The sequence below is a fragment of the Python bivittatus genome, unplaced genomic scaffold, assembly GCF_059951505.1.
Source record: "Python bivittatus isolate LINGU-HERP-01145 unplaced genomic scaffold, Pbiv_v1 ctg000570_np1212, whole genome shotgun sequence".
Classification (NCBI taxonomy): domain Eukaryota; kingdom Metazoa; phylum Chordata; class Lepidosauria; order Squamata; family Pythonidae; genus Python; species Python bivittatus.
This window is the reverse complement of record NW_028277097.1, coordinates 1,403,954-1,424,639: the sequence shown is the minus strand read 5'-3', so window position 1 is coordinate 1,424,639 and position 20,686 is coordinate 1,403,954. Positions and strand designations below refer to the sequence as shown.

General features: G+C 37.2%; 1 protein-coding gene across 7 annotated transcripts in view; it reads right to left on the bottom strand.

Annotated features, from left to right (window-relative positions):
• Positions 1-4,023: 4,023 nt before the first annotated feature.
• PDE4D (phosphodiesterase 4D) overlaps positions 4,024-20,686 on the bottom strand; it is a 679,443-nt gene continuing 662,780 nt past the window's right edge. For all 7 annotated transcript variants that reach the window (XM_088152876.1, XM_088152875.1, XM_088152878.1 and 4 more), the window contains 8 exons: positions 17,125-17,297; positions 16,401-16,499; positions 16,143-16,307; positions 15,741-15,840; positions 11,416-11,570; positions 10,928-11,050; positions 9,635-9,817; positions 4,024-9,058 (listed from right to left, as the gene is read on the bottom strand). In XM_088152876.1, coding sequence (XP_088009002.1) covers positions 8,639-9,058; positions 9,635-9,817; positions 10,928-11,050; positions 11,416-11,570; positions 15,741-15,840; positions 16,143-16,307; positions 16,401-16,499; positions 17,125-17,297 — 1,418 coding nt within the window. In that variant the 3' untranslated portion in view covers positions 4,024-8,638. The remainder of the gene's footprint in view (positions 9,059-9,634; positions 9,818-10,927; positions 11,051-11,415; positions 11,571-15,740; positions 15,841-16,142; positions 16,308-16,400; positions 16,500-17,124; positions 17,298-20,686) is intronic.

The following is a 20,686-nucleotide window of genomic DNA, read 5'->3' as shown; positions in this document are numbered from 1 at the left end:
TAGTTCAAAACTATTCATTTATCATACACTTTCTCTAAATCATCATTTGTACAATGAACTTTCTTTTTCAGGCATACTGTACATTTCTCAACAATCAGCTAAACAGCAAGTTTGTTCTATACCTGTCTGGCATAAAGTCATTGCACTGCCCAAATTTTGCTCATTGTCACCCCTTGTACCTTTTCAGTCAGAATTCTGCCAAAAAAATTTCCCAGATACACTTAATAACCCAGTGCTTTGTAGTTTTTCCATTGACACTTGCTATCTTTCCTTATGTATAGGGACGTTACTGTTAGTCAAGCGCAGATGCAGTCTTCACACACAGTAAACAAATTGCAAAGTCATTCTATAAGCAAACCGTTGTCAGATTTTAATGTTTCTTCAGTGACACCTCTACACCTGCAACCTTTCCATTTTTCAACATTCTGACAGAATTAATTTCTTTTTCATCTATTTTGTTCTTGAACATTAATATTTATAGCATTTCTTTCCATTCTACCTTTTGACACATCACCATCATTCTCGTACATATCTCTAAAGTGCAACTTCCAGCATTCTCTCACTTCCAATTTCAACCCAAATAATTACATCACTTTTATCTTAATTCCATTTCCTCTGTTGGAGGATCCTTGTTTAGCTGTCTTCACTTACTTTCAAAACAATTATACATTTTTATCAAAACCATTCAGCATTTTCTCTTATTCTACCTTGTTCCTTGCTCTTTTTAATCACAGTCTTTGCAATTCCATTTTCTCTGCATTTTGTAATATCTTTCATAGTTTTTGTAGCACTTACAAATTCTTTCACATTCACAGAACCCTTCGTATCATCTTTCCATCAAGCATCCTTTTTCATAAGTTCCATTCATATAACTTCACACACTTCTGTGGCCTGTTGTAGCCTATTTATTTTTTAACTTTTCTAAGTAGTTTCCACATTCACTTTCCTTACAGGAGCAATGAAACAGAGCTCATTTCTTAGAGTTGTTACATAGCAGAGACCAGAGAATGACACAATTGGCGGGGAAATGGTTTTGCCCTAAGGCACCTATGTTCGGGTTTGCATGTCAACAGAATGCAAGGATAGAACCAAGGACAGCAGGCATTTCAGTGGGAACACAGTCTACAATTCCCTCCCCAATGTACTCACAAACCCATTTCTGTCATGTTTCTCTCTCATGCACAAGCTCCACTTTTTCTCAAACTTTTCTTTCATTTGTTTCCCCTAACACTTTCTTCTCTCACATACCAGTACCGTATCCTTGATCATCTCCCAAACATACACACCCTATTCTGTCAGATATTCACCTTATTCTCTCACACACATATCTCATTCTCGCATCCTTTCTTTCTCGCACCAACACTCCACGCACACACATACTGAAATTAGGCTTTGAAACAGCCTAACGTTAAAAGCAGCCTCTTGAAATGCCCAAATACAGAGAAGCAATTCTTCAGCGTGATGTCATATCACAGAAGGAACAAGCAGATCACCCACCAGTCAAACAGACAACAGTTAAACTTTAAAGTAAATCTCTGCTCTTATAAACAAGATTTGTAGAAATAAAACTGAGGTGTGCCTCAGTTGCAATTATTTTTTTCTCTTGAGTGTAGCACAATAGCCTTTATTGCAAAAGGGTTATAGGTTTAGGAGTTTGGAACATCCTCCTCTCCACCAAACAGGCAGCATTGCATTTAAAATGGCATCACATGTGTGATGGGAGTAACATGTATGGTAAGTACAACAGGTGGAGAGGGAGACTTAAACCACTTCACTCTTTGTACTTTTCTGAAAACACCTCTTCTGAGGTTCCTATTTGCATTGGGAGAAAAACTCCTAATGACCCCAACTTTAGTCTAGCTCTTAGGAAAGTCTTCTGACACAGATTGGCCTGATATAGAAGTTTGCATTTCTCAGAAATATATTAGAATTCTCATGGAATGTTACCTGGTCATGTTGGACACAAAGGATGCCCTGAAGTATGTATCCTGCCATGGGTGGGTGAGGGGTGGGCACTGTACAGCTTCCTAGATGTTGCTGAACTACAATTCATACAAGAAGGCCTGGGGGCCGGATGGGGGCTTGCACTAGTGGAGATGGCTTTTGGGGTGATTGACCTTGCCCTCCCCCATCATCTTGAATGTTTTTAGTATTTACGTACAGGGTTTTTTATACTTGATTTTTAATGGATTAATTAAATTATTTATGGGGTGTTTTTAATTGTTGATGGGATTTTTGATTTTAACTGTGAGCCACCCTGAGTCACCTGTTGGGGGGAGATGGGCGGCATACAAATGTAATAGTAAATAAATAAATTCATAGCACAACCAATAGGAGGGGTGCTGGGATTTGTAGTTCAGCAATATTTGGAGGGCCACACATTCCCACCCCTTTTCCTGAGGGAAAGTTATCAGTTAAGAACAATAATCCGTCATCAAGAAATGACAGTTGGGTCAAAAATAAGGTAAACATGAAGTCTCTTCTGATTCAAACTTCAATCTTGGTGGCTGTTTCATGTCCATGTAGGTTTTCTTGGCAATAATATAGAAACAGTTTATCACCACCTTTTTCCACAATGTTTTTCAACTTCCCAATATAGCTTGATATTCCATGATGGTCTCCCATTCAAGTACTAACCAGGCCTTCCTTCCAAGCACAAACAAAACTCAGCTGAACATCCTTGCCTGAACTGTGTCTGTGTTCAAACATGCATGCATGCATGCATGCATGCATATATATCTATATCTATCTATCTATATACAGTGGCACCTCGGGTCACAAACTTAATTCATTCCGCGACCCGAATCAAATTTTCCCATAAGGTTCAATGTAAATACAGTTAATCTGTTCTGACCCCTCCGAATTTGGTCGCCAACCAATTTTGGTTGCGACCCGAATCAAATTTTCCCATAAGGTTCAATGTAATTACGGTTAATCCATTCTGAACCATGTTTTTTTTTTGTTTAAACCACAAAAATATGACACAAAGTACAGTACGAAGAGAGAGAACGCTAACCTTGCTCGACGCGACTTCTGGCGTGGAGGACAGGAAGGCGGGTGGGGAAGCAGTTATTGCTTGGAGGGAGAGTCCCCCTCCCTACAGGAAGCCACAACCACGTGTCACGGGAAGGAAAATGGCCGCGGATCCTGTTCGTCACCCGATCCAGCGTTCGCGAACGGAAGCAAAATTTTGCGAACGAAGCTGTTCGTGACCCAAATTGGTCGTGAACAGAAGCGTTCGTGACACGAGGTACCAATGTATGTATGTGTGTGTGTGTGTGTGTGTATATATATATCTCAACAAATTGACCAGGTAAATGGAATCCAGTTACACACATAATCATGGCTTGGATGGAATCAAAATGTGAATGAGAAACTGAAATCAGAATTTAGGATTAGAAAAATTAATGGGACTGTTAGTCATGATTAACTTATGTTGGTTTCAGTATACCTAATTCTAGATTCAGTGCATTATCTGTAGGTATGCTAGAATTGATAGGTTGTATTCAGAGTTGCACAGACTGCAGGACAACTGAATTTGCTAATTTCCCATTTCCCTCATAGTCTCCGACGTCCTTTGAAACCTGTTCCTGATTCTTAGTGATAAGGCTGCATGGAAAAAAATGTTCCCTCTCTCATTCATAAACCCATGGGTATATCCAATTTGCAAATAAGAATCTCTGCTGGACTAGAAATTCTTATTCTTACAATTCTGTGGAGTTAAATTTGTTGGCTACCCAAGATTAAAATTGTTAATTTTTTGTAGATATCTCATTTAACTAAATATACATTTCCTGCCTTATATTTTGACTTAGTAAGAGGATGTTGGATTTTACTCCTTTTTTGCCAACTATTTGCTTCAAATGAGTTCACTGCACAATTGTTTGTAGATCCAAACACAAAATCATCCAATTCCCATTTCCTTTTCCACCTTATTTTATACATCAATCTTTTCATTTATGGGAAAATAATTGTGTAAGATAAATTTATTTGCAAAAAGATAGTCAAGTAAAATTACCTAGGCAGAATCAACCCATGCTTTTATTTCCATTGCATATAAAAATTTCATATGAAGGTATCTGACATACAGTACTATTCCATAGGCTGTAAGAGAGGCTAAGAAACCATTGGATTATTTGCAATGTTCGCATACTTTGCCACTCTAAAGACATACCCAAAGGAAACAAAACCAACTGAAAACAACTAAAATATTGTTCAGGAATTCTGTTGTTATAGCGTCCCTTTTATATTGTGTAAAACAAAAGCAATTGTATTCCTTTGGGCCAGGGCTGCTAAAATCTACAGTTTGTGTCAAGGAGGCGGCTCTGTTTTTCTTGAAAAAGAATCTCTCCTTTTGCTGAGCAATCAGATGGGCTGGGCGTGGATGGAATGGAGATGAGGTATCTGAACTACAAAGCTTCATGTTCAAGAACAGCAGCAAGACACACTTCAGGCCGTTGTTGATTTTGCCTAAAACAAACGGTAGTGTTTAAATGATCTAGAAAGGCTACAGACATGCTTTATGCACTCATCTGCATGTTCATTTATACAGAATTAAGCTTTGGCTGCCTGCAAGCCTTAATGTTAGTACTGGAGGAAATAGGTCCTGTTTTACAGTGCAATATCAACACAGGTCTAATCTGGAGAGCCACTGTATCAAAGATAATGGGTATAATCTGCCTATATGAATTGTCTTGGCATGGGTAAAAAGTAACGTTCTTGTTTCAATGGGGCTCGAGAGCAGTAGCTGCCATTGATTAGTGCCCATTCTTGTTGATTAAGTGGTGGTGGCAATTTTTTCCTCTACTTTCTTTAAGAAAGGTGAAGAATCCCTCCATACATGCTTTGAAGGGGAATGTATTCCATTAGGCAGAGGGTATTTATCCACAAGGAGGTCAGAGTTTGGCAGGGGCATCCACAGGGGGTGTCAAAAATGTCAAGATGGCAATTTCAATGGCACAGTCTCTTGCCATTTTGACACTTTTTTACCCCCTTCTCCCCAACCCCCCAGCTTCAGTGGATCCTAGACAAACACCAGTGGAAAGAAGAACTTCCTTAATGGGACCCAACTGAAGTCCCTTAAAAAACAAAAAACAAAGGGTAGTAGAGATATGCCCAGCCCATGTTCAGCTACGACCTTTCTTCCAAATGCAGCAAAACAGAAGAAAATTTTGTTTAAAGTTAAGGCACAGCCCTGGGACCAAAGACCTGCAGCTTTTAATTTATATATCTATTTTATAATTTTTCTCAACTCTTCCATAAACAAGCTCTAAGGTGATATAGGATATATTACATGAGGGACAAAAATGTACAAGGGGAATATGTATACACAATATTAATTCTCTCACCAAGAGTTTCCAAATATAGCAACACCATCCTGGCAAAGATGATGTTATAATAAGAACTTATAATTTACAATTAACATTACATTATATACATTACAATAAATACATAGCTGTAAACAGAGACAAACAAGACTTATTACAAGTAAGGTCATTTGGTGAGAAAAATATGCATGGCACAAATAAAAAATAAATAAGCATTGTAAAATAATTAACGATGCTGTAAAATTCATTTCATTCTCAAGTTTTTTAAAAAGCTTTTGAATGTGATTTGTTCTACCTATATTATCTGATCACATTTTTTGAAACAATGACATGAAATCAGAAATCAAAAAGGAACAGACACAACATTACCAAGAACAGTAACTTGCAAGCTGAAGTATAAATGCAAACTCATATTCCTCTCACCTTTCCCCCATTCTCCCACCCTCCTTTTCAAAACAGTACCAATGCTTTGCATTTTACTTGTGGCAGAAACAGAGAGAACATGTAAAGTCACCTTTTAATATTTTTAAGCAAAATAAAAGAAAAAGAAAAAAGAAAAGATTGTACAGTGCATTCAATCCCTGGCTCTAAAATTATTATGCTTTCTATCATTTGATTGTCCATGTGTATGGGTGTATTTTTACACAATACAGTCTCCACGTTCTTTGAAAGTTTAATCTTACAGTGTGCACTCTAACAAGATCCAGCAAAGAATTAATACCTCCTTGAAATTAAGTATTTGGGAATTCTCATTAAAAACCAAAGGTATTTATGTATTTGAAGTTCAGTCTTTCTTCAAAACTTGCTGGCTCAAGGCAGAGGGTACTCCACTTTATAGATTAAACTGTTAGTGCAGAAAAAAATACCCTTCTATGTCCATTTAGATTTTTGGAATTTATATTGCTTTTTTTTTTCATTAAAATTCCAGGCACTCTTGGGGACTGTACAAATGTCAAAGTAGTGAAGAAGAGGCCATGAATTTATGCTAACAGCAATTTGATGAAATTCTTTCATTCATTTCCCTAGTTGGTATTTTTTAACAAAAGGCATCAAGAACTAAAGAAAGAGTCAACACATTAAAACATTTTTCAAAAATCCTCATTAGTCAGTGCTTGCCATAAGAACTTGATACACAAAACAACCCTTAATTCTAAATAAATGAAGATATAGTTCCATGGATTACAGTGAGGATAAAGCCTTATTAATTTAGGCTAGATCCAATCAAATTTCTATTTTCATTGTGACAAAACAAGGACTCATCATTCAAACCCAGTCCAACAAAGTTGTTTCAATACTGGGATTATAATAATCCTGTTGCAAAGCTTTTGCATATGGTGAGGAGCTGTGTTATGCACATATAGAGGATCTGTGTGGTCAAGGAAATGTACCATGTTGATAAAGCAGCATGAATATGTGCCTACCAATGCAGCCTGGCCAACAGAAAGGCAGCACAGGTCAGGTGAGGATGGCCCATTTCAATCCACGTGGACACCAATCTGCATTAATGTCTGCTACTATGCATAGATTTTCTACATGTTATTATAGCTGAATACTATAGCCACAGCCAAATTTAAAATTAGATACTTAAATCCCTTTTTAATTAACAGCCATAATGGCATGTAATTCTACAATGGATGGCAGTCTACATTTTGTGCTGGAAATATTTTTTCTTGCAACCTTTCAGTTTTGTAGGATAGTGCACTTCCCACACAGCACAAACCCTTTCAAAAAGTTTTTGACGTAACAAACAATTCATTAGGAACAGTTTATACATATTCCTAACCTGTTCGCACAAATGTAATCTGAAGTACTGTGGTATAACAGCTGCCTGCACACCCCCAACCTAAGTATTTATTTGTTGGTCTAGCAAGTCATTGGGGGAGATGATTACAAAGCTGTTGTTCACTGCAAGAAACTGTCTCATGGAAAAGGGAATATTCAATTAGCAAATAAAACATTTGTATTTATAACAGGAAAGTCACAATTGTACTGGCCATAGATCTGGAAACCCCAGATCCCCATTTATTCATACTTACGACTATCCAATGGAGTTTAACTTATATTTCAGAGTGTTCTCATCTGCTCACTCTATTATCTGTCATTTGTTTCAACCCTCTGAATCCCAATGCATCTACTGTTCCTAATGGTCAGAATTCCTGCCACCCCTCAATTGTTGCAACCCAAATGTTGGGGAACTGCTACTCTAGTGTTCCACTAGATTTCAAAAATAAGTGTTTTGGCTGAGGAGAATTAGCCCACAACCATAAACCTTGGATCTGCAGGACTAAGCTATCTGTGAGGACAAAGAGCTCATAGCAGATAATATATTGCTGCTTTTGGACAAAGAAAAAAGCCCGAAAACAAATGTTTCCCTACAACAAGAGGCTGGGTAGGTAGGTGGGTGAGAGAGAATTAACAGAGCATTATATATGTATCATTGGTCTATAAAACAAAAGGATATTTTATAACAGTTGAAGGAATTGCTATGAAAATCTAAGTGCAAACAAATATAAAATTCAATTTATCCAGTGTAGCATATACATGTACTGAAAACTTGCAAGTTACTCTGTTTTGGGAAAGGAGAAGAGGGAGGAAGAAAAAGCCACTGGCAGATGAAATTCAGGGGTGTTGCATTCTTTTAAATATAATACCTCAACACATTTAATAATAAAAGTAAACTCTACAAAAAGATTTGTTTTACATATGATACAAAATGCAGACTTCAGTGCAACTGCTGAGCTACACTTTTTTTCAGTCATGTGTCAGGAAGACTTGAAATTAGAAAATTATGTGATTTCCACAGCTTCATCTTCCTCCTGGTAACAGATTCATGTTGCATCCCAATGTTTGAGTGCATTTATTTTCCACAAGAAACCTTGATTCATTTGCTGGTCACTTTCTTTAGATTCTGGTGTTGTATGTTATTAATTGCCTCCTCATGAAATTAAAACCTAATACAAAACACACATACAATCTCACACACACACTCACATTAGCTTTGGACCAGCCTTTACTCCTTTTGAAAAACAGCTTTGAGTACAATCAGTCTCTCATCACATCAGCCAAGCTGAACTCTTAATTGAACTGTTCTTTGCAGATGTTTTCCTTTGCTCTCTGGTGCCATGGAGATGAACAATTCTGGTTACACTAATCCTGAGTACCAAACTAAGTTTTTGATCAACAAACAACTCTGGCAGATGACAGTGAGGCATGATCATGGTTGTGCCATATGATATGCACTTTGGAAACCATTTTCAGCTTTTAAAAACAGAAAAAGAGAGAGTAGAGAGAACTATGCAGTAAGCATACTGTTACGTGTCAGGAGACCGTTCTTCTAGCGCACAAGGTTCTGTCTGATTCGTCTCTTCCTCCTCCTCTACTACCTCCTCCCCCACTTGTTCATCAAGTGGAATTTCTGTGGACTCTGAGTCCTGGGTGCAAAGAGTCTTGGAGTCACTGCAGCTGGTATCTTCTTCCACTTGACTTCCACTGTCCTTCTCTGTGTCTGATTCACCATCTTCTTCCAGTGTTAGTTCAAACTGGAATTTTTCAGTTTGTCCTTGTCTACCCTCCTCTTGGTCATCCGGTGCAGGAGATGGACTCTGAGGGATTGTGCTCTGGTACCATTCACGATTGTCCTCCAATGTATCTAAGATGTCTTGGGCATCTGGGTGGACAAGGTCTGCCCAGGTCTCCCAGAGAGGGTGAACAATGTAGTCTATAAAACCCACCTGTTATAATGTATAATTAAGGGGAGATGTTATTCCAAAGGATGAAGGAACTAGGTTTATCACATTGTCTATTAAAATTAACTTCACAGGAAGCTATCTCTTTTTAGTTAGTGCTTTTCTATAATTTATTATTTTCCTTTTTAAATGTAAAGTTAACCCCAAACTAAACTTTTGTTACTTAACAGGCTTTAGTATTCCATCAACCATTGTGGGTAAAGAATAAGGGAGATGACCTTGAGGGAAATAGGCAAGAACCATGATACAAGCAAAGAAATCTGAAACATTCCTTAAGTCCTGGGAAATAAGATAGTATTTGGAAGAGACTCAGGCAGACTCTTCCCTGATTCACTGAGATATAAAAGGGAGGGGAGGTAAAGCACAATCAGGCTTGCGAGATTCTGTTATTATAGCCTTTTCAATAAAATATAGTTCTAGTCTTCCTGGAGAGTCAGTTTCCTGATCTGGTTAGACTGAACGGCTGACATCAATCAACAGTTATTGCCTATTTCCCTCAAGAACTTACATGATTTTCTAAATTGTGTACATTGCTATTTTATCCTTCAATTACATGATTACCTGTGATTTTTCTACAGATGCATTGTGCTTATCACACATGGGGCTTATTTCCATGCCCCTCTCTCTTTCTCGATCTCCTTGACGAAAGAACTCTTCCATTATTCTATCTGTCCACTGGCGATATAACTGGAGTGGCTTTGTTGGATTGCTTAAATCTGCACAGTGTACCATATTTTGTAGAACCTAAATTAAACAGGAAAAAAATGTTGAGAAAACTTGTGGTGTTATTCCACTGGAAACAAAGCTCTTTTTCCATTTGCACATTTGGTGGGTGAGAAAACAGAATCTTGAAAATACATGGAGTGCAAGGTTTATTCTGAACAGCAGCAGGACGATATGCTGTGTGTTTTTCACACTGACATTAATAGCTACCAATTATCTCACATCTATAGCTTTTGCCTATATTAAAAGGCCAAAAATGTTGTAAGTGCAAGACTAACCAGTTATAAAGATATGTGGGAATTAATCAAGCCTGTTAGCCACCCTGAAGAGTGGAAAAAAATTCAGACCCTGACATAATATAATAGTCTAAATTAGGGGTGTGTAAAATGCACTGGGCTGCAGGCAGCATAAGCATTTGAATGAAATTTTGAAAGCCAAACTGCAGAAGTGGGTATTGCTGCATATCAAAATGTTAAAAGTGACTAAAGAATGAAAATTAATTTTAAAATATTGATACATTTAACATACATGTACGTTTAAAGTAATTCCCATCCCTTCTCTGCTCAGTGGAATCTTCTGGGTTAAGAAGAATTTCAGCAAAACAAACAAACAAGCAAACAAAGCAAAGAGACCAAAACTTCAAACACACCCACTTGTGCATATGCCTAACAGTCTCCTATTCAGAGAAGGAGTCAGGATAAGGCAAAGAGTGATGACAGTGGCGGCATGTGGGCAACAAAATAGAGTGGGGACATCATGAGTTACATCTAACCTCTTGATAGCACATATGTAGGCTCTGGCTGCAAATTTTGCATTTCTGCTCCACTGCTAGTAGGCAGGGGTGTGCATGTGGTCTGTACTGCTTCACTGGGTAACAGTGATTTCTGCACAGCTGCAAAAGCTGCGGTTAGCAGAACAAACTGATTAGTCGAGGTGAATCAAAATCACTACATGAAGATTCAAGGAGGAGTGAAGTGCCTCTGTAAGGTGAGGCACCTCATCAAGCCATAACTGGGAGAACGTTTTTGCAAAAGGTACAACAATCGGTCGAAAAAGTCAAAACATGCAGGTCGTCTGAATGTCATGATGAGAAGAAAGAAGATAATTTGTTTAAAATGCAGAGTAGCTTACCTGAATCCTGTCTGAATAGTTATCAAGAAGTAGAACTCCAGAGCTAGTCACTTTCTTGGTTTCAACCATTGTTTTCAAATCAGCCAACAGATTCATATGCTTAGACATGTCTGTGGCAAGCACCTTGGAGGAGAAAAGAAACATAAAGATCACAATAATTGCTTCCATCTTAAAGCTATTATAGCTTGGTGAGGAAATTAAAGTGACAGCCAATGACAATATCCAAATCAATATATAGATCTTATGGAGACATCAATTGCACAAGCTTTCATGAGTCAGAACAATCAATCTCTGAATGCATTATGGAAGATTGAAACCAGGTATATTTCAAACTATTCCCCCAGAAAAAATGATTTGCTGCATCATTTTGCATTTGAACTGCAAGAAGAGCAGAATAATGAAAGTAAATTCATCATGAAATGGGTTTTTAAAAACTGAATATATTAAAAAAATCATAAATAAATAATGAATAAACAATGGCAACTCACAATGTCAATGACCATCTTCCTCAATGATTGCCTCTGCTTTTTTGTCAAGTTCTGGAAAATGTCACAATTCTCCTCCTGCAATAATTTGAACCCTACAGCTAGGTGATGGTTTTCCAGGACTGATGAATCATTGTACATCAAGGCAAGTTCAGAGTCTGCAAGAAAGTTCCAAGACAGTACTGTTAATAAAATTTGCATTTTTTTCCCTTTGCTACAAGTTGTACTACTAGGTCTTCACATTATTAAGGCATCCAAAACATTCAACAACAATAGCAAAAACACCACTAGGGCTAATTGCAAACCAAATCCAACAACAGGTTTTCCTTCAACTCCTGCTCTCTCTGCTCAGTTTTCCAGAAATGGTTTGCAAATTCCAAGGGCAGCAAAAATAACAGCAAATTAAGGCTGATCATGAACAAATGTTTCAGCAAAACCTCCTCCTCTATGGCAAAAATGCTCAATAGTTCTGTAATCAAATAATGGAATTTTCCCAAACACTCAGAGGCATGCCTATCAATGTCAGATGGAACGGAGACCTCTTTCATCCCTCTCTCTGCTTCTGTCTGATGTATTTGTCTAGCTATACAACAAGGCCCAGAGAATCTCCAAGTACTGCACTGTATGTGACTCTTTGTAATTATATGCCAGTAGTTTCTTGACATGAATGTAGCTGAATATTAATGTTCTGCTAAATTGTGTATGTTCATTTTTACGTTCTTCCAACTGACAGACCCAGACTGAATACTTAAGACAGAGACCTATTTCTGTACGTGTTGAATATGTCCTATTCTTACATCAGCTTGTATCCAAAGGCACTTTTTGTAGCTTATCACTATTGACTGCTACCAAGAACTACCAAAAAAAAAAAAAAGTTCCAAACATCATATCCATAGAAGAGGAGAAACATGCATTTATTTCAGACTATATGAGCAAGAAACAAAGAACATTTCTTGGGCACCATCTTGAAAAACTCACAGAAAGAAACACAAATGAAGCACCTTGCATCTACCAAAGTTTGCTTAATGAAGTGTTCACCACATTTTGGAAGACAAGTTAAATTCTATTCTCTTAATGTTTCCAGATGAAACACTCTTTGTGTTTTGATTATTATAATTTCTTTTATTATAGTTTTCACATGCTGAAGCTGGCAGTATTTCAGTCTGCTATAACACCATTTTATTTATGGTTTTTTTTTAAATTTACCATAACACTCAACAAGGCTGCATGTAAAAGCTCTCAGGTTACTTTCTTACAGGCTCACTCTCGTGTACTGAATAAAAAAGACTCTTTCTAGGCTTTTTTCCCCCCTCTCAAAGGTAAAAGTCCCGGTCTGCCAATAAAATCCTGTAGTCTGAGAATCACATCTGATAAATTTAATCATCAAGATAATGCTAATCAGATCTACCATTTAGAAAAGTAAGCTATACTGAAAGACTAATTCATAAAATCCTTAAGCTTCCTGAAATTTGCAGTTCTACACTTATTTTAAAACAGGGAAGTTAGGGAGCTTTAAGAAAAACTGCTTAATAATTAAGTATCAATTATTTTCTAATATTAATTATAACAATTATTCGGTTGTTATTAGAAGAGCACATGTAAGGATTTTTATAAATTAAATATAGAATAATTTCATATCTAAGTTGGTTGCTTTATAATCAGCAGTTCTGTTCTTCGATTCCCATGAGCCAATCAAAAAAAAAAAAAAGGTCAGAATGGCCAATTACATGGAAGTACTGGAGTTAGAAATTAACATTTCTGGATGACAATATGTTGCCTACAAAAGTTGTGTGATAGCTAACTCCTTATTTCTTCACACATGCAAATCAGGAGACTGGGAAATCAACAAATCTCATTTCCAGCTGTCCCTCTGGACAAACACCTTATTCAGTAAACTTACTGAAACTTCACCATCCCCATAAAATCCAAATAACAACTGTTCTGCTTGATGGCTGGGGGAATGAGATCCATTATCCGAAGGCTGCCTAATCCTAGACCCATTTTTGGCCAGTTTCACGTTGGATGCACTGATACCAGGAACAGCTGTCAGTTAAACATCTTAACCTGGGAGGTTCTACTTCCCCTGTGACTTTTTCTCTCACAAAACCTATTTATAGACCCAGAGGCTGGTTGCTGAAAAGGAAAGGAGTAGAATACTGTTGGAAGAGTTGCAGATGAAAGAAGAGGGAAAACCTTCCCCCTGCATTATTGTTACACGCAATAAGGAGTTAATAGTTTCTCACTATAGGCAAACATGTTTGCCTTAACACTGCCTTAAGGAAACCATCTTCATAAACACCTGTACTAAAGCTTTACAATATATATATATATATATATATATATATATATATTTAGCTTGCATTAAACAATCACAGTTATTTTTCATTCTTTGCAAGGGTAAATTTGAACTGTTAGCCAGAGTGGTGGTGATGGTGGTATCTCCTGAATTAATCAGTCCATGAAGGATCACATGATTTGATAAAGATACAGTTTTCTAGATATCAATTAAAAATGAGATTTCAAAAATTCAAACTTAAGGTAATCCAATTTTTTAAATCTGGCACTTTGTATTTTATATTGTATGTTACTATTATTCTACCATAAAATACTTTTTTATGTCAAGGAAGAAGCATGCATTGGAGGAAACTCCCTCCTCCAAATGTTAACTAAATCAACATATTTGAGACATTTTGTATTCAGCCTGCATCTCTGTGGGATTTTATAAGTGCACATATGTCAAGCTTGGAAAACCTTTGAAACAAAATTCCCAGTCTTCCTCCTTTGGATGATTCCTCAAATTACCTTTTAGTAGAAGGTCGGCCAAAAAGTGTCAATTGCACAAAAACAGATTCAAATAAGTTTCAAGACCTTACCGAAAAGGCATATTTTTATTTTATTTTTTCTCTTAAGAGACAAATCTGGAATTTGTGCTTTATCCAGTTTTATCGAAATTATCTGTAATTGTGAAAAACTATATGGTAAACCTGTGTCTAGAAAATAGCCCCTTCAAATTGCAAGTGGGGGTTCAAGCTATTGACTGCATCTCCATACCAAACTGACACACCTGTGCATAGGAAAGCGAGATGTCAGAAAGAAGGCCTAAACTACATATGACACAAGGAAGTAATTTTTCTTGTATACTTTATTTTCTAGGAAATGTTGCTGCAGTTTGAAGAAGAAGTTTAGTGTGGTCAGCATGCAGTCCTTAACTTTTGTATCTCAGTTTACATTTCCACTGAGAAGGTCCCAAACTGCTTTTCTTCTCTACAGGGGAATACACAAACACCCCCCCCCCCCCAATCCCCATGAGGACAAGGAAGCGCAGTTACAATTTGAACAGCGTTGTTCAGAGGGAAGAGCAGCATTCCTGGCATTATTGTAGGCTGAGGGCTCTTTCACTCTATTATGTAAGACAACCCTCCCCCTCCAAACAATTATGAGAAAAACACCCAGAAAAACCACTATATGCAACATGGGCTTGAGGATTAGGTGACAGGTATCAGGAGATGAAGAGCTCTGCAGTACTTAATATGCCCTGATAAATGAGCCAAAAATGCAGATGAAACAGGAGGGAAAGAAGTTCTACCACAGATCACCATAGTCTTCGTTTGTTGTTTCCTTAGTCCTACTTCTTTAGTGGTCCTTCCACACATACTGCCACTTCAGTTCCCTCTACTACATCAACAACAATGTATCTTTTTCCTCAGAAAATCTATTTGTCACAAAGAATGCCATTCATCCTCCTGAAATGTTAGTTTTTGTGCTGACAGAGCTTCAGTTTTATTTTCTTTTGTTTCCATTGTTAGGTGGCAAACACAAGTGGAAGCAGAAGACTCAGAAACAAGATGTAGAATTAAATTCCAAACGGGCCAGAGCACCAAAGAATCTAGAGCAGTGTTTCTCAACTTTGGCAAGTTTAAGATGTGTGGACTTCAACGCCCAGAAATCCACAGCCAGCAACACACAACTTAAAGTTACCAAGGTAGAGAAACAATGATCTAGAGGAAGAAGTAGCATTCAGGGGCCCCCAACATCTATCAGAAGAAAGCTGGCTTATTCTTCCCAGCTGCCTAGGACCTATAGACAACTAACAACGTAAAGACCTTGAATAACCAACAGCCTGAGTGAACAGGAAAAACTGTTCCTCAATTTCCCATTCTGACAAAGGGACATTGGACTAGGGATGTGCTTTTACTGAGTGGCCACATGATGCATGCATATCTGCACATCCAAAGCAGCCTTAAAAAAAAGAAGAAATTCTCCCTTGTTTGTTCAAAGAATGTCAAGTATATAGACAATCAGTGGTGCCAGAAATAAACTACACTTACTTGTGTTGATAAGAAATTGGTTTGAAACCCCAGGGTGGTCAACATCATGTATTGCACTGGCAAAAATAGCAGCTAGAATCTCCAGGTCTGTGAACACGGCCTAAGAGAAAGAAAGAGGAAATATTTAGGAGTAAGGGAGTGGAGCAAAAAGAACAACTAATGGAGAAAATATTTTAAGTGAAACAGAACTGCGCAGGTCCTTTCCCCTTTTAAGTACAAGTGCAAGCACCACAGAGCTTGCTATTTCTCTTGAAAAATCCAATTTACAAAATGTTTTGGATAATAAACTATCAAATGTTCATATCCTCAAATCAAGTGATTTTTCTCAGTATCTAATCACTTAGCAAGCAAAGTACGTCTCACAATTAATTTTTTAATTTTACCCACATATTGTGGACTTACTTCCAAAGCTGGGGTTGACAAAAGCACATGTGTTGACTGTACAACATCAGCAGCATGTATATTGTTGTGATATGCCACATCTGCATGATAATGGTCCTCCAGCGTCATCAGGTAGGTTATTAACATGTCTGGTGGAATTTTAAACGTTTTTAGCAAATCCCGTTCCTGGAATTACAGAGAGAAAAACAATTGTTTTTACAATATAGGTAAAGGCTTCTGGAAAAGAAAAAGGGAAAAGCTGTTTCCTCTGAAACATACCTGAAAGATTGTATACATGATGACTGTCAAAGGTCGGTTCCCAGATAATTCAGCTATTTTAAACACCTGGAGGCCCCATTTGTTTACATCTTCTAGCTCCTGATGTAAGAGCAAACAAAAAACAGTCACCTGGCTTTCCAATAGGGTTTATGTAAAATATCATTAGACTGCTGCTCTTGACTTTCGTTGTTTTATACTTTAGTAACTAATTTTGCAGATTTTAAACAGAGAGTAGAAATGTTGATCCAAACAGCATGCACTGAAATGCTTTGGTATCACCCTGATGTTCAGGTACAGCAAGGAGCACTGGGAAACTTTCCAGGGAATGCCGCCATCTTACTCTATCTTATGTTTTGGGAATACTCTAAGTTTCAGAATAATCAAAAGAAAATAGTTTTCCTGCAAATACTTTCTTTGCTATTTTCTTCTGATGCAAATATGGGATCTGAATTTCTGTTAAATTCTACAGGTGCAGGTTTCATTTAAAAAAATCTGTTTGACTTCTGCACTTACCCAGTTCTAAAGGTGACCTGCAATGCACAATGAGCTAGCGAAAAACTAAATCAGAATCTTTATTTGGCTTTATAAAGTCAGTGTATGACATTTTATACACATGATGTATATAGGCACCAGTGTATGTAAATATTAGTGAATGTAGAGTTGCAGCTGTAATTTGTTCTGAGTTACAGATGCATAACCAGCTGGAAATTAGCATTGCTCTTACCTTGGCTAGAATATCTTCTTGATCTGTTTTGACTCCAAATTTGGGGATGCTAGAATTTGTTAAGCTGGAGCTATGCATCAACTTTTTCACTCCACTGATCTGAGACATAGGCCGTTTCTTTTTCTCTTTTTCTTTCTGTGTCGGGGATGGGATTTCCACTTCATGCTGTTTATCTTTTAAAGAAGAGAAAGAACATCTATAATCCATTTGTAAATTACAGCTAACTTGTAAGAAGTAACATTAAATGCAGCATAGCTTTTCATAAAATGTCGTTCAAAATAAATTTGAATAAGATGATGGGGTGATTACATCAAATCACAGTCAGATCTATTAACTGCACAAAAATCTGGGTTCAAGACCAGTTTTAACTATAGATTTAAGCAATCTTACATTGATCATTCATTGTCTCAGCAGTGTAGCAACACTGACCGTTACATACAGCTACAAAGCTAACAATATTGATATAAAATAGCCTGAATATTACGAATTAAAATTAAAAAATGAAATAAGCGGCCATTAGGTTCTCAGGTCCAAATAATTTCTTTTCAGTTCTGATTACTAGGAATTACAATATTTGTTTATATTATTTTATATTTCCCTAAAACTTGGGTGATTTATCCCATTACTGTAGTTTGGGCAGAAATTTGAGCGCAAGATCTCCCATGTTTCAAATCTAACCTATTATAAGATTGTCTCTGAAGTGCAATGATAATAATGAATTGATGAATAAGGTGGTTATTTTACAACATTAATCCAAAAATATTTGGCTCACAGTCCAATTTATCTTGCAAATCACAGATTTTTCAATATCTGTTAACAGATGGAACCAAATGTCTCTCTTTTTGTTGCTAGATTAGGAACACTGCTGAAGATGCAGCAACGTATACCATTTTGTGCTACTGTAATGAGAAGAACTAGGACAAGACTTATCCCAATTACATTGACCAAAATAGGAAACAGCAAGTGGTCAAGCATAAAAAGATGGCATATGTTTTATTGCCAACAATTAATACATGAGAATAAATAATAAGGGTGCTACAACGCCATAGATTTATTTGAAAGGCAAAATTCCATTGTATGTCTTAACCTCAAAAATTGTATCTAGCTGAAATAATTCTAGTCATCTCTATCAACAAGCTGCAAGAAAGATCACAAACACTGTCTTGTTTTCAACTAACCATAATTTGTTTCATCCAAACCCGGCTTTAGCTATGGTCTGTTCAAGCAAGCCAGATTCAAACCTGTTCCTGAGGTTGATTTATTCTCTCTACCCAAAGGTTTAAATAAATTGTAATTTCAATCCAAATAATTAATAGCACTTAACTGTAAAGAGTAGTGTATGCTTTTGATATCCTTCCTTTTGTGTGTCAGAGCAGAGTATAATACACACATTCATGCAACATTACCTTCAAACAAGCCCACTGTGAGTTAATGAATTCATACTAAGTTGAACAGTATGAACACAGGCATTCTCTGACTCTGTGACATTTTTTTGCATACACATACTGAACAGATTTGATAATGAAGCTCAAGCTCAGATACTTTGGTCACCTAATGCGAAGAGAGGACTCTTTGGAAAAGACCTTGATCTGGGAAAGACTGAAGGCAAAAGGAGAAGAGGACGGCAGAGGATGAGATGGTTAGATAGCATCACTGAAGCAATGAGCATGAAACTGAGCAAACTCAGGGAGGCAGTGAAGGACAGGAAGGCCTGGTGCAATATGGTTCATGGGGTCAGAAAGAGTTGGACACGACTTAACGACTGAACAACAACAACTGAACAGATGGTTGACAGAAAATCAGGATCATGCTCACTATTCTAGCTCTTAATTGCCACATGTAAAGGTAAAGACAAAAACATACCCACTGTACAATTTATGGCAGCAAACATACCTGTGCTGTCCCTGCCCTGAGATTCCTCTTCCTCAACCTAATGGCCTCTGTATGTGCTGCACTATTACTCCCATAAATTCCATACAGTCAACATCAACATATACTTTCTAGACATGGGAGGATATCTTGGTAGCTCAGGTTCCCTCCCAAGGTTACCATATGCAAATGTGACAGAGAAATTACATCTGGCCAGGAGTCAGAAATCTACTTGAGGCCTTCAACCCAAATCAATGGTGGTTTTGTGAGATTATCAACATGGAACCAAAACAGCTTACATTATATAAGGAGTCTATCTTGATTCCCCCCAGCATAAATGGCTCATTGCTAAATGCAGGAAAAATATTCCACTCCAATCAGTTCTTTCTCACATTCATATTTTTTCTAATAACACTGTAATTTATATTCTCAATGTTGTGAAACATGTAAAACCATGTGACAAAATACTGTTTTCTATTTGGAGACTCTCTTTTTTCTCCATTTCCTCTAGATTAATGCTAACATGAAACATTCACGGTGCATGTTTTGTTGTACGCTGCCCAGAGTCGCCTGTGGTGAGATGGGCGGCTATATAAATTGGTTTAATAAATAAATAAATACTTATTTAATATTTAAGAAGTGCATACATGTTTTAGTCTAGTGAAAGGGGAAAAAATCTATGGCTACATGTATGTGTTGGCACATATCTTTTCTTTAATCTTTCAGAATAGGCTAGCATTTACTGGAAACAGCAGAGAATTCTGATCAGATTGCTACAGACAAGTGAAAATGTCACCAATTTTCAGCCTGAGGCAATCAGCCTTCTCCTATCCCTTTACTGATCACCAATTAAACAAAACAGAGGGGAAAGAAAAAGGATTTGAACTGGCACAAACCAACAGCAGCTGAAGAATAATGACTCATGTGTATGCTTTGATGTTATAACTTCAGACATATGAACAAAGTTTAGAACCATCAAAAGAAAAGGCTCTAAAGCAAGATGTCAGATGAATTCAAGTGAAAGGAAATATTAGGTGGCCCATGGAATTCCAAGGGATTTCCTAAGTTTCACTCAAAGTGAGCAAATCTTGCTTCCCCTTATCTCAAACAATTTCCTTCCCAGAGAAATAATTATGCAATCATTTAATGGGTCCTGTCGTGCTCCATTTCAAAATGAAGTAACCTATTTCTACCAATAATTAGAAAATCAATAAAACATAATCCAGAATTGTTCAGGTTAAGCAGCCTTAAGGGTAACTGTGCAAGGTTTTAAGGCCTTCATTATTAATAAGAAAAGGGAAGCAATTTTTATAAGACTTTAACAGTCAGTTTATTAAGGAAATGGGTGGGTCATGCTACTGTCCTTCACATACTTTCAGCATCATATGCAAAGGATTGCTTCATCAAAGTACCACCCTGCATACAGACAATCTTTAAAATGTAAAATGTTAAGAAAAGTCCGGCTGGAACACATCAAAAATCTTTTAGTCCAGTAGTGTGTTCCCATAATGGCTAACCATGTGTCTGTAGGAAGCACCCAAAAAAGAACACAAGTACACAATCACTCTCTTGCTCATGAGCATGATGCAAAGAGAATTATGAGACTAATGAGATTAGCACTTAGGTTTTTGCCCTGTATCCATCTGAGAGCTTCAAAGCTTGGTTACAATGAATTGGCCAATTATCTGGAATT